General features: G+C 37.2%; 2 protein-coding genes across 2 annotated transcripts; both read right to left on the reverse strand.

Annotated features, from left to right (window-relative positions):
* Positions 1 to 1,088: 1,088 nt before the first annotated feature.
* LOC128528161 (extracellular calcium-sensing receptor-like) lies at positions 1,089 to 3,880 on the reverse strand. Its single transcript, XM_053500916.1, has 4 exons — positions 3,623 to 3,880; positions 2,335 to 2,562; positions 2,118 to 2,241; positions 1,089 to 1,996 (listed from the first exon to the last, which is right to left on the reverse strand). The coding sequence occupies exons 1-4, from the start codon at positions 3,878 to 3,880 to the stop codon at positions 1,089 to 1,091; spliced, it is 1,518 nt and encodes a 505-aa protein (XP_053356891.1).
* Positions 3,881 to 9,079: 5,199 nt separating this feature from the next.
* LOC128528310 (extracellular calcium-sensing receptor-like) lies at positions 9,080 to 12,807 on the reverse strand. The gene is made up of 5 exons (XM_053501101.1): positions 12,523 to 12,807; positions 11,319 to 12,131; positions 11,019 to 11,246; positions 10,116 to 10,239; positions 9,080 to 9,987 (listed from the first exon to the last, which is right to left on the reverse strand). The coding sequence occupies exons 1-5, from the start codon at positions 12,778 to 12,780 to the stop codon at positions 9,080 to 9,082; spliced, it is 2,331 nt and encodes a 776-aa protein (XP_053357076.1). The 5' UTR covers positions 12,781 to 12,807.
* Positions 12,808 to 13,159: the final 352 nt, after the last annotated feature.

The raw sequence follows: 13,159 nt of genomic DNA on the forward strand, positions 1-13,159 counted from the left end.
CACAAGTCGCTTGCTGTAATCTATCGAAGCTACAGAACACAGCAAGCGACTTGTCGTGACTACAGTGGATTTATGCAAGAAACTGCAACAACCGTTGTACTTTGATGTCAAAAATAAACAAGAGACAAAGAAATCAACGAAACGTCTGAAGTCGTCAGTGACACTGTGTAACAAAAGACACGTGTCAGAACTTGTGAATAACATGAACGTACAGCGCACTCACAATAATGAAAAAACGTTGTGATTTTGTAAATGTTTGAAAGCAAATAAGGTGCGCTGTTCTGTATTGTTTTTGGTGAACTTGAGCGCGTCAGAAAATGAACGAAAACGTTTTTTTTTATGGTCAGAGTCAGTCTGCTTGCTGTTTTCCCGACACATTCATAATCTTTAGTCGACTTCTGCCGGTGCGCTGTGGAAAACTTTATGCATGCAGCTGAGCGCTGATTAAAACTATGTAGTAAATTAAAGAGGAGAATCATGACGCCGAATCGAATGAGTTGGCCCGGTGTTATCCGCAGAGCGCCAAGAGATTTCCTGAACAAATTAATAAGTCAGAGCTGACCTACAGGAAAGGTAAGAAATGGGATTACAGTAACCAAGCACGCTGTCGCATTGTATATACTTGTAAGGGTTAACCCCTAGAGGGCGCCAAAGCGCCCAAAGACTGGTCCATGCAATTGGTCAAAAGGTTATACCAAAAGGTTATAAACACCATTTGCTACACAGCATTGGTTCAGCTACATTTATTGATGATAAGCCTTGTCAGAATTCTTATATTGTACAGAAATACACATGTAGCATGTATGTGGCCCCTTTATGACTTAAATGGGGTATGCCTTTTTTCTAAGGGGAAAAAAACAATTATGGAAAAATAACTCACAAAATTAATTAGTTATACTCAATGCATTACTGTTAACTATGTACAAATGTTAGTGCCAAGTCAGAACGATAGCAGTTTATTTATTTCAACTAAAGATATAATAGCCCTTTCTCAAGTCAATGTTAATGGCTTTCATTTAAACTAGACTTTTGTTTAAATAAAGTACACATTTTAAACAAATCATTTTAATAAAGGCTAAATAGACCCTTCATTTTACAAGTGAGTTAACCATAATTTGCTTTTTAGTGTTTTTTTCAGGTGTCAGTAGAATGATATAACACTTTGGAACAAATATGCAAAAAAGTAAACCAAAGCTTGATGTTAAAATAGCAAATATCTCTACAGCTACAGTGAATTTTCCAGGAGAGCTGACATAAGCAGGAATAAAGGTGATCCAAACTGCACAGAATATGAGCATGCTGAACGTGATGAATTTGGCTTCATTAAAATTATCAGGCAGCTTCCGGGCCAGAAAAGCCAAAATAAAACACAAAACAGCCAGGAGTCCTATATAACCAAGCACAGCCCAAAAACCTACAGCAGAGCCTACATTACATTCTAATATGATTTTTTCCTTGTAGTAATTCATATTATTATATGGAAAAGGAGGGGATATTATTAACCAAAGTGCACAAATAATGACCTGTACAAGTGTGAAAACAAGTACACTGAGTCTCTGCTGTAGAGGACCAAACCATTTCATGACATTACTGCCTGGAAGTGTAGCTCTGAAGGCCATTAACACCACTACTGTTTTCCCCAAAACACAGGAAATGCAGAGGACAAATGTGGTCCCAAATGCTGTGTGGCGCAGCATACATGACCATGCAGAAGGCTTACCAATAAATGTAAGTGAACAGAGGAAACACAAAGTCAGAGAGAACAGCAGCAAGAAACTCAATTCCGAATTATTTGCTTTAACAATTGGTGTCTCCTTATGTTTAAAAAAGATTGCAGCAATACAGATAGTAAATGATACTCCTAATAAAGAAACTGATGCAAGAATGATCCCCATTAATTCCTCAAATGACAGGATTTCCACCAGCTTTAAGACACAGGCATCTTTCCTATCATTAGACCACAGTTCAGTTGGGCACTTGATACAAGTTATAGAGTCTAAATCAAGAGAAAGTGAGAAAGTGAGAAAGCAGTTAAGGCATTTAAAATTCTACCATGCTGTTTAATATACCAAAACTTGTGTATGTGCATACTTAAAGTTAACCACTATTATTCATACCTATTATATTGCTGAATTCTCCCTCTGCACATGGTATACAGTCAAAACAACAGATTGGCCTCCCTTTCTGAACAGCCTTCCTTGTGCCCAGCGGACAACTTGGACTACACATTGAGACTGGGACCTGCAAACCATTGTTATTGTACATATATATTCCTATTTTGAAATATGTTTTAAACAAGGTATCTGTGAATGTAGTAGATATTGCAGATATTACCTGTGAACTGTTGTGGGCCCAGGCTATACTGATGTTGTTAATTGAAAGCTGAAGGTGTGTTTGCAAAGATCCATCATAGAAGCCCACTTTAACAAGTACTATTGTACCATCTGTCCCCTGTTGCCAATTCAGCAGTTCATACCTTGCTGCTGGGTCTCCATTCTCATCAAAGTATACATCCTCTCCTGCTGTAGTTGTGAAATGGAGGTTCTTCAGCTCACTAAAAACCTAAAGCAATCATTGCAGATCCTTCCATCATACATATACATTACATACCTTTTTTTATCTGTATGTTAAACTTACCTGCCATGGTTTGCTCTCTGTCATGTCTTGACATGTAGTAGGACCCTGCTGTCGACTTTCCTTCCTTAAACAGTTATATCTGTTATGCAGAGCATGAGCAACAGCATACACAGCCTTGTAAACATTATTTGCTACTCTTAATTCTGAAACATCTGTATAAAGGTTTTGAACTTGACTGAGACTTTCATTGCCTTTGCACATTTTTTTCATCCCAACATTTTCTTGCATGCGAAGCTTACATTCGAATATTGTCTCCCACAACTCTTTGTAAATTGGTGGATCCAAGCTTGGATTTATTTTGGTTAGAAATTCCCCTAGGCCTTTTATATGACCTTTTGGCATAGCAAAACCCAGGGATCCTATCAGAAGATGCTGCCACTGAGCATTACCTGGGTTGGTAGTGGAGATCCAGGACTCACTTCCAATCCACTGAAACCCAGTCAAGTTCTGTAAGGCCATTTCCCTTAGAAGAACCCCAAGGTCAGTATATGAGACAAATGCTACAATAATTTTGGAGGTTGAAGCCTTGATAATCTCAATTACTTTCAGAATTTTTTCTCTGGGGTCTGTTCTAAAGAATGCTGTGGAATATTCAACACAGATTCCCTCTTCTTTGGCTGCAATGATAAATTCACTGATGCCATTGTTGCCATAATCATTATCACTGCATAGGGCTCCTACCCATGTCCAGCCAAAATGCTTGACCAACTTAGCCAAAGCTCTGCTCTGGTAGTGATCACTGGGAACAGTTCTGAAGAAAGATGGGTATCTCCTCCTGTCACTTAGACATGCACATGTTGCAAAGTGACTAACCTATAATGCACAGATGTAATATGACATGAAATTTATTTAATAATTTAATTGCATTAATGGACATGGTCTTATTTACTTATGCAAGGCATAAGATTGTTTTTACAACTACGTTTTCACACACACACACACACACACACACACACACACACACAAAAAAAAAAAAACATACTACCACTGGTATTTGCAAAGGTCCTACAGTAGCAGACATGGCAATAGATGGACTGGATGATGTTTCACCTATGATTGCTTGAACTGTATCAAGCTTAGAGCAAGATTTTGCAGATGCATTTTTTTCACTGCCATTAAGTAAGGACAAGGAGGCTCTTGTAGTTATTTCTATCGATCCACAGGAATCATAGATTTTATAACCCAGTTTAACATCAGGAAGAATATCAGTTCTGTTGTTGATTTCCTCAATGGCAAATATCATTGTATGTGCATTCTGAAATTCACGGAGGCTTAGACTACAGGATTAAGAACCAGCATTTATTAAGTATAAATTAATTTGTGGTGTGCTGTAATGCTAATAAATTCTATATAATATTTCTGATCTTTTTAAAACTAATACATCTTAAACCACTTTTATTATTACACTTACCAAAATTTAACTAATTCAAATTCTTCTAATGTGTCCTCACCTACTGCATTGGGGTTGCCAGGGGTTAGATGTAAAGATGTGTGTTGTTTGGTCCCATTTAAAATGGAGGGCAAAAATACCACCAATCAGTACATCTCCATCTTTGCTAAGTTGAGGAGAACTGGGCATGCCTAGTAAGCTGCAGGGAGGATCAGCTGCTCTCACCTGAGTCAATAAAAGCCATGTGTGAAGAAACCTCATTTTCATATCTCCCTAAATATGATGATCACTGTTGGGGCTTTTATAGAACACTTTGATTCCCAAATTGATTAGACCCTTGGGTGTGGGTTTAAGAAAAACTTTCCTTAGTTCCAATGCCTTCCAGAAGGCCCATTTATGTGCCATTTATGTTTCTCTCACACACACACACACACACACACACACACACACACACACACAGAGTTTTTCTGGGGAGGAATGATCATAAAACATACAGTGGGAGGGGCAAAAAAGTATTTAGTCAGTACTTAATTTTGATCATATATATACCTCAACTATGAGAGACAATATAAGAAAAAAAAAATCCAGAAAATCACATTGTAGGATTTTTAAAGTGCCCCTATTATGCCATTTTAAAGGTTGCTAATATTTCTTTATGAGTCTTTTAAAACAGGTTTACATGTATGCAAGGTCTAAAAAACACTTTAGTTTTCTCCAAAAATAGATTTAATTGAACCCATTTTTAAATGATTAGTAAATGACTTGTGTGAAGCAGTTCGAAGTACAGTATCAGTCTGTCTAAATCCCTCCTTTTCGTGAGCCCTTACTGCTGTGATTGGTCAGATGGCACTGCCCTTTATGATTGGTCTACCACTACAGTGTGTGTCTGAAAACGAAACGGCCATTACCATAACTGAATGACAGCTCTGGAGACCTGTCAATACAATACCCTATCAGTTCGAATGGGAGCCTGATGATGAAAAAGGTTGAAAAGATTTTCTATGGGGTATAAATATATATATATACAGTGGTGTGAAAAAACATATTTGCCCCCTTCCTGATTTCTTATTCTTTTGCATGTTTGTCACACTTAAATGTTTCTGCTCATCAAAAACCAGTAACTATTAGTCAAAGTAAACCTAATTGAACACAAAATGCAGTTTTTAAATGATGGTTTTTATTATTTAGGGAGAAAAAAAATCCAAACCTACATGGCCCTGTGTAAAAAAGTGATTGCCCCCCTTGTTAAAAAATAACTTAACTGTGGTTTATCACACCTGAGTTAAATTTCTGTAGTCACCCCCAGGCCTGATTACTGCCACACCTGTTTCAATCAAGAAATCACTCAAATAGGAGCTACCTGACACAGAGAAGTAGACCAAAAGCACCTCAAAAGCTAGACATCATGCCAAGATCCAAAGAAATTCAGGGACAAATGAGAACAAAAGTAATTGAGATCTATTAGTATGGTTAAGGTTATAAAGCCATTTCTAAAGCTATGGGACTCCAGCGAACCATAGTGAGAGCCATTATCCACAAATGGCAAAAACATGGAACAGTGGTGAACCTTCCCAGGAGTGGCCGGCCGACCAAAATTACCCCAAGAGCGCAGAGACAACATTGAGAGGCCACAAAAGACCCCAGGACAACATCTAAAGAACTGCAGGCCTCACTTGCCTCAATTAAGGTCAGTGTTTACGACTCCACCATAAGAAAGAGACTGGGCAAAAACGTTACATCTGCCGTAAAAGTAACACAGCATTTCAGAAAAAGAACATCATACCAACAGTAAAATATGGTGGTGGTAGTGTGATGGTCTGGGGTTGTTTTGCTGCTTCAGGACCTGGAAGGCTTGCTGTGATAGTAGAATTCATGGTTCCATCTGACTACCAAAAAATCCTAAAGGAGAATGTCCGGCCGTCTGTTCGTCCAACTCAAGCTGAAGCGATCTTGGGTGCTGCAGCAGGACAATGACCCAAAACACACCAGCAAATCCCCCTCTGAATGGCTAAAGAAAAACAAAATAAAGACTTTGGAGTGGCCTAGTCAAAGTCCTGACCTGAATCTTATTGAGATTTGTGGCATGACCTTAAAAAGGCGGTTCATGCTAGAAAACCCTCAAATAAAGCTGAATTACAACAATTCTGCAAAGATGAGTGGGCCAAAATTGCAAGTTATCGCAAACGCTTGATTGCAGTTATTGCTGCTAAGGGTGGCCCAACCAGTTATTAGGTTCAGGGGGCAATTACTTTTTCACACAGGGCCATGTAGGTTTGGATTTTTTTTCTCCCTAAATAATAAAAACCATCATTTAAAAACTGCATTTTGTGATTACTTGTGTTATCTTTGACTAATAGTTAAATGTGTTTGATGATCAGAAAAATTTTGTGTGACAAACATGCAAAAGAATAAGAAATCATTTTGCTTCAGCGGCGAAAAAAACAATGGCCGACAGCTTCTTCTCACTCGGGGCGGGTCTTCGCTAAAACACTAGTGTCAATCAACTAGTGTAGGAGCGGCCTCTTGTGGTGTGGCGTCACATCGACAGGCATTTGCGATTGGCCTGATTTCAGAAGGGGCATGTTATTGTAATAAATGAAAAGAAAACCACTGGGCGGCTCTTTATCATCGTAGAGTGGTTGTGTACGCACTCTCCTAACACACAGTTCAGTCCAAACAGCCTAAAAAAGTGCATGTAGGCCTGTATGACCCCTTTAAAATAAAATGCCCCTTCTGAAATCAGGCCAATGTCAAATGCCTGTCGATGTGTCGCCACACCGACAGAGGTCGCTCAGTTGTCGGCCATTGTTTTTCGACGCTGGAGCAAAATGTCGCCTAAGCGAGTGTGGTGTGCAGTTGTTGGGTGTAATAGCGAACGCAGCAGTCGTCATTCACTACCGACATCAGTGGCAGAATTTTGTTTTCGAAGCTAACGTCCCCGCCGATCTAGCTAAATGCGTTCATGTTTGTGATAATCATTTTTCACCAGACTGCTTTATACTGCGGGTCAATATAAAGCAGGTTTTGCTAGGAAGCTGCTCCTAAAAAAATGGATCTGTACTAACGCTTTGTGTTCCTGCTTCATCTTTACCAGGCTCGGTAAGTGTGATTTCTTTTTCTATTAATCTTTGCAGTTCGCCTTTTCTAATAATCACGATGAATGCGGAGTGTAAGTTAACTTACACTCTCATAGAACATGGTTATGTCGTCTTCTCTATGTACATCCGTCTCTATATAATTCCAAATCGCACGTTTATAAAAAAACAATGCATTAAGGTGATTGTCTAGTTGCAAACTGTGTACGTAGTCGAAAAACGATATTATGCTTACCTTTGTAACGCTAGATGGTTTATAACGGTGTCTGTCAAAGAAGTCATGTAAACACATCAGTAAACACATCGCGTTTGTATCTCTCTGAATAAGCTTCTCCGCTTTTGTTGTTGTTGCTCACGGCAGCGTAACAGTCCGTTAATTCATGCCCATGCAGTAATGAGAAAGACAAATGGGTCGATGCATGTCCATTCTTTTAATTTCTGCATTGTCAGGCGATATTCCAAACTTCCAAACTTCCTTAATCAAACCAAAAACTACTTAAGAAAACAGGCTCAGGCTCTATATTCCAGCGTTTTCACGCTTTGGACTGCATTACCCACAAAACATTGCCCACTCTGGACTACACTTCCGTGGCTATACCCCACATGTGTTGTGAAGACACGCCCCACAGAACTGGGGGGCGGGCTCAGCAGAGATCATAAGCATTTAAAGGACCATGTACTGAAACAGGTTTCTGAGAACAGAGCTAGTTTTTACCAGGTAAAAGTAGTGGGTTTTTTTTACACAACCATTGAGAATTTTTTATTAAGATATGTAACAAATTTTTCATTAGGACCCTAAAGAATCATATTAACATTTAATGAAAAATGGGACTGGATGACCCCTTTAAGGGTTACTTAAGTTAAAAGGAGAAGAGTGAGAGGGGAGGGTCTCATTCCTTCTCTCCTCTTACCTTAGTTTTACACACACACACAAACACACACACACACACACACACACACACATACACATATACACACACACACAGCGCCTGCACACACAAACGGAGACACTTATCTGTCAGGATTTATTTTTACTTTTTTTAAAGGTAAAGTGCAGGTCAATTTGTATTATTTTTACTTTATATTTCGTATAAATATAAAGTAAAATTTACTTTAACTTATCAAATTAATTATTATCAAATTAATTATTAAATTATGTTGAACGAATAATTTGAGTTTCCATTATTTTTTATGGGAAATGTCGATTTGATTTACATGTGTTTTAATATACAAGCCCACTTTTGGAACAAATTATGCTCGCAGTCCAATATTCCATTGACACATTGCTGCCATATTTCAATATGAGTTTTAAGAAAGTACATAGGTAACAGGCAACTGTTAAAGTGTGTATAAATTTTTTGGGCTCCTCTATATTTGTTGATGGGCAATAGGCTGGACAAATATCTGTTGATGGGCCATAGAACATCTCAATGACATCTTAAACATTTTGTATATACACGTATACAGTATTTAACACATTCCAAAAATTTACACCTGATCAGATGGTAAATGCAAGCTAAACAAAATACATTATGAACATTTACATCACATCTGATATTCACGAATATATGTTAGCTTCATAGGGTAATATAAATGTTGGTGCTACATCATCATCATAGAGTCCCTTAGACAGTGTTAAGGCGACGCTTTCCCTGCTATTATAAGTTTATCTGTCTCATTACTCTCCATGCCTGAATTGTTTTTTTAATTATAATCATGAAAGAAAATGAAAAACTGTTTCAAAACATATGTGAACAGACAAGTTATGTAATCATACTTAATCCTCTAACCACAAACCATATACAAATAGTACAGCAAAGTCAAACAGTGCATGGCAGTTTATTTTATTGCAATTATTTACAAAGCTGCTCTTTTACACAAATTCGATTAAATTCTTTTATACATACTAAAATGAGCCATTTAAATAAGGTACATACTTAACAAACAATACTTGAAATCATTTAGCAGTTCCTTTACCCATAATTAGCTTCTTAGTGTTCTTCTCAGGCTTCAATATGATGATATAACACTTGGGAAGAAATATGCAAAAAAGTAAACCAAAGCTGGATGTTAAAATGGCAAATATCTCTACAGCTACAGTGAATTTTCCAGGAGAGCTGACATAAGCAGGGATAAAGGTGATCCAAACTGCACAAAATATAAGAATGCTAAATGTGATAAATTTGGCTTCATTGAAATTATCAGGCAGCTTGCGGGCCAGAAAAGCCAAAATAAAACACAAAACAGCCAGCAATCCTATATAACCCAGCACAGCCCAAAAACCTATAGCTGAACCTACATCACATTCTAATATAATCTTCTCCTTGTAGTACTTAATATTTTTGTAGGGAAATGGAGGGGATATTGTTAGCCACACCACACAAATAATGACCTGAACAAGAGTGAAGATGAGTACACTTAGTCTCTGCTGTAGAGGACCAAACCATTTCATGACATTACTGCCTGGAAGTGTAGCCCTGAAGGCCATTAACACCACTACTGTTTTTCCCAAAATACAGGAGATGCAAAGGACAAATGTGGTCCCAAACACTGTATGGCGCAGCATACATGACCATGCAGAAGGCTGACCAATAAATGCAAGAGAACAGAGAAAACAAAGAGTCAGAGAAAACAGCAGCAAGAAGCTTAGTTCTGAATTATTTGCTCTAACAACCGGGGTCTCCTTGTGTTTAAAAAAGATTACAGCAATGCAGATGGTGAATGATGCTCCTAACAAAGAAAATGATGCAAGAATGATTCCCATTATTTCCTCAAATGACAGGAATTCCACCAGCTTTAAGACACAGGCATGTTTCCTGGCATTAGACCACAGTTCAGGTGGGCACTTTATACAAGTTATAGAATCTAAATAAATGAAAAGCGAAGCGCAGTTTATAAATTTGCAATTCTACTGTCTTTATTAACTTAATAAAATAGTTTAAAGCTTTTTTTGTTTTATCTCCATAATTTAAGTTAGTCACTGTTCATTATACCTGTGAAATTACTTATTTCCCCCTCTGCACATGGTATACAGTCAAAACAGCAGATAGGCCTTCCTTTCTGCACAGCCTTCCTTGTGCCCAGGGGACAACTTGGACTACACATTGAGACTGGCACCTAAAAAACATTTTTATTATTTTATACAGACAGTTGTGATAAATGTGATATGTGATAAATGCCAAGACTTTACTTATTCTGCAAAATTATTTTTCTCTGGTGCACAATGTTCATTATAAAAAAAATAATAATCTGACCTCTAGTATACTATATGGGCCTCTTTTTTAAAGGTTTCATTCATTAGGCGAAACACAATATAGAGCAGCCCGATTTCATAGAATTTATAGAATTTAGGAGAATGTTAAAGCCATGAAATGAGATTTGTATACTCTGGTTCTGAAATCACAATCACTGAGCTTTAACGAACATAGATACAGGAGATTGTGATTTGGATGTTGTGCACACATATTAAAAAATAACTCAATCACTCCCCTTCTCACCTACCCTGGTTTCGCTGCATTCTTGAGTCATGATTCTTCTTCTGCTATTCTTTTTAAAAGAAAATTATGCAGAGAGATAGGTCTACAACAATCATGAGAAGCATAATCGTTTTGTATACAAGAGAAACACTGAGTGCAGAAACCAGCTGTTTACCCCATTATCTATTATATTATTTACTATTTTGTAAATGTGGTGTACATTTAGTCAGACGATTTTAAGTTTTTGCTATTATTTTCAATGTTTTCCATGATTTTCAATATATAAACACGTTTGTCAATTTGCCATGCTTTTAATGTTTGTTTAGCAAAAACTATAATTGCAGAAATGTTGACATTTCTTAATATATTTTTAAATATATACTGTACAGATTATTTGTGCATATAGATATAATAGTTTACCTGTGGTTTGTTGTTTGCCCAGGCTATACTGATGTTGTTAAATGAAAGCTGAAATGGTGGTTGCAAAGAGCCATCATAGAAGCCCACTTTAACAAGGAATATTTTACCATATTTATCTTGTTGCCAATTCAGCAGTTCATACCTTGCTGCTGGGTCTCCATTTTTATCAAAGAATACATCCTCTCCTGCTGTAGTTGTAAAATGGAGTTTTGTCATCTCATTGACAACCTAAATAAAGCATTGCAAATTTGTCATTAATATAAGAACATACTTTTCACTAGGCTATATTACTGCACTTACCTGCCCTGGTTTGTCATCTGTTATGTTTGCACATGCGGTATAACCAATGTGTCCACTATCCCTATTTGAACAGCTATATCTGCTATGCAGAGCATGAGCCAAGGCATAAACAGCTTTGTAAACATTATTAGCAACTCTTAATTCTGAAACATCTGTATAAAGGTTTTGAACTTGACTGAGACTTTCATTGTTTTTGCACATTGTATTTGGATCAATATTTTCTTGTGTAGCAAGCTTACATTTAAATATTGTCTCCCACAACTCTTTGTAAATAGATGCATCAGAAGCTGGATTAACGTTTGTCAAAAATTCCCCAAGACCTTTGATTTGGCCTTTTGGCATAGCGAAACCCATAGATCCTATTAGAAGATGCTGCCATTGAGCATTAGCTGGATTTATAGCAGAGATCCAGGACTCGCTTCCAATCCACTGAAACCCAGTCAAGTTCTGTAAGGCCATTTCCTTTAGAAGAACACCAAGGTCAGAGTATGAGACAAATGCTACAATAACTTTGGAGGTTGAAGTTTTGACAGTTTCAACTATTTTCAGAAGTTTTTCTCTGGGGTCTCTCCAAAAAAATGATTTGGAATACTCAATACAGATTCCCTCTTCTTTAGCTGCAATAATAAATTGATTTATGCCATTGTTTCCATATTCACTATCACTACATAGGGCCCCTACCCATGTCCAGCCAAAATGCTTAACCAACTTAGCCAAAGCTCTGCTCTGGTAGTAATCACTGGGAACAGTTCTGAAGAAAGATGGAAATTTCTTCCTGTCACTTAAGCATGCACATGTTGCTAAGTGACTAACCTGCAATGCATAGATTGAAGTTTAAGTTCAAGTAGGCTTTATTGTCACTTCAACCATATACAGTTAGTACACAGTGAAACGAAACAACGTTCCTCCAGGACCAAGGTGCTACATGCAACATAAATTCACAACATAAATGAACAGAAAAACTAAACTAGCTAACTAAGAGGCCTAGTTAGCTGGCTAGCGGAGACAAGACAGATTTTTTTTTTCCTACAGACAACATAAAGTGCATGTTCAAATGTGCAAACAAGAGCAACAAGAAGTAGAAGTAATTTAATTTGTATCTACTTTTTAATTTTTAGGCATGTTCTTTATTTTTCCATTAAAAACATAGGACTATTTAAATTTTTAAAAAAGTGTTTTTTTTTTTTGTATTCAGAATTCTTACCACTGGTATTTTTAAAGGTCCCACAGTAGCAGCAATGGCAATAGAGGCACTAGAAGATGTTTCACCTATGATTGCTTGCACTGAATCAGGTTTAAAGCAAGACATTGGAGATATATTTGGTCCATGGTCATTAACTAAGTTCAAGGAGGCTCTTGTAGTTATATCTACTGCTCCGCAGGAATCATAGATTTTATATCCAAGTTTAATATCAGGAAGAATATCAGTTCTGTTGTTTATTTCCTCAATAGCGAATAACATTGTTTGTGCATTTTGAAATTCACGGAGGCTTAGACTACAGGATCAACAAAAAGCACATTTTGAACCTAAACAGCAATAATACAGTAACATGTTGATAAGTAGTATTATATAATGCAAATTACTAAACAAAAATATTTCTGATCGGAAGTTTAGAAGTCCAGTTATTAAATTCAACAAAAAAGAAATTCTTCTAATGTGCCCTCACCTTGCACATTTTGGTTGCCAAGGCCCAGACATAAACACATGTGTTGCCTGGTCTGATTTGACATGTAAGGGAAAGATACCACCAATCATTATATCTCCATCTTTGCTGAGGTGTGGAGGATTATGCAGACCTAATAAGTTACAAGGAAGATCAGCTGTTCTCACCTGAGTAAAT

This window comes from Clarias gariepinus, chromosome 7, assembly GCF_024256425.1.
Source record: "Clarias gariepinus isolate MV-2021 ecotype Netherlands chromosome 7, CGAR_prim_01v2, whole genome shotgun sequence".
NCBI classification, from domain to species: Eukaryota; Metazoa; Chordata; class Actinopteri; order Siluriformes; family Clariidae; genus Clarias; species Clarias gariepinus.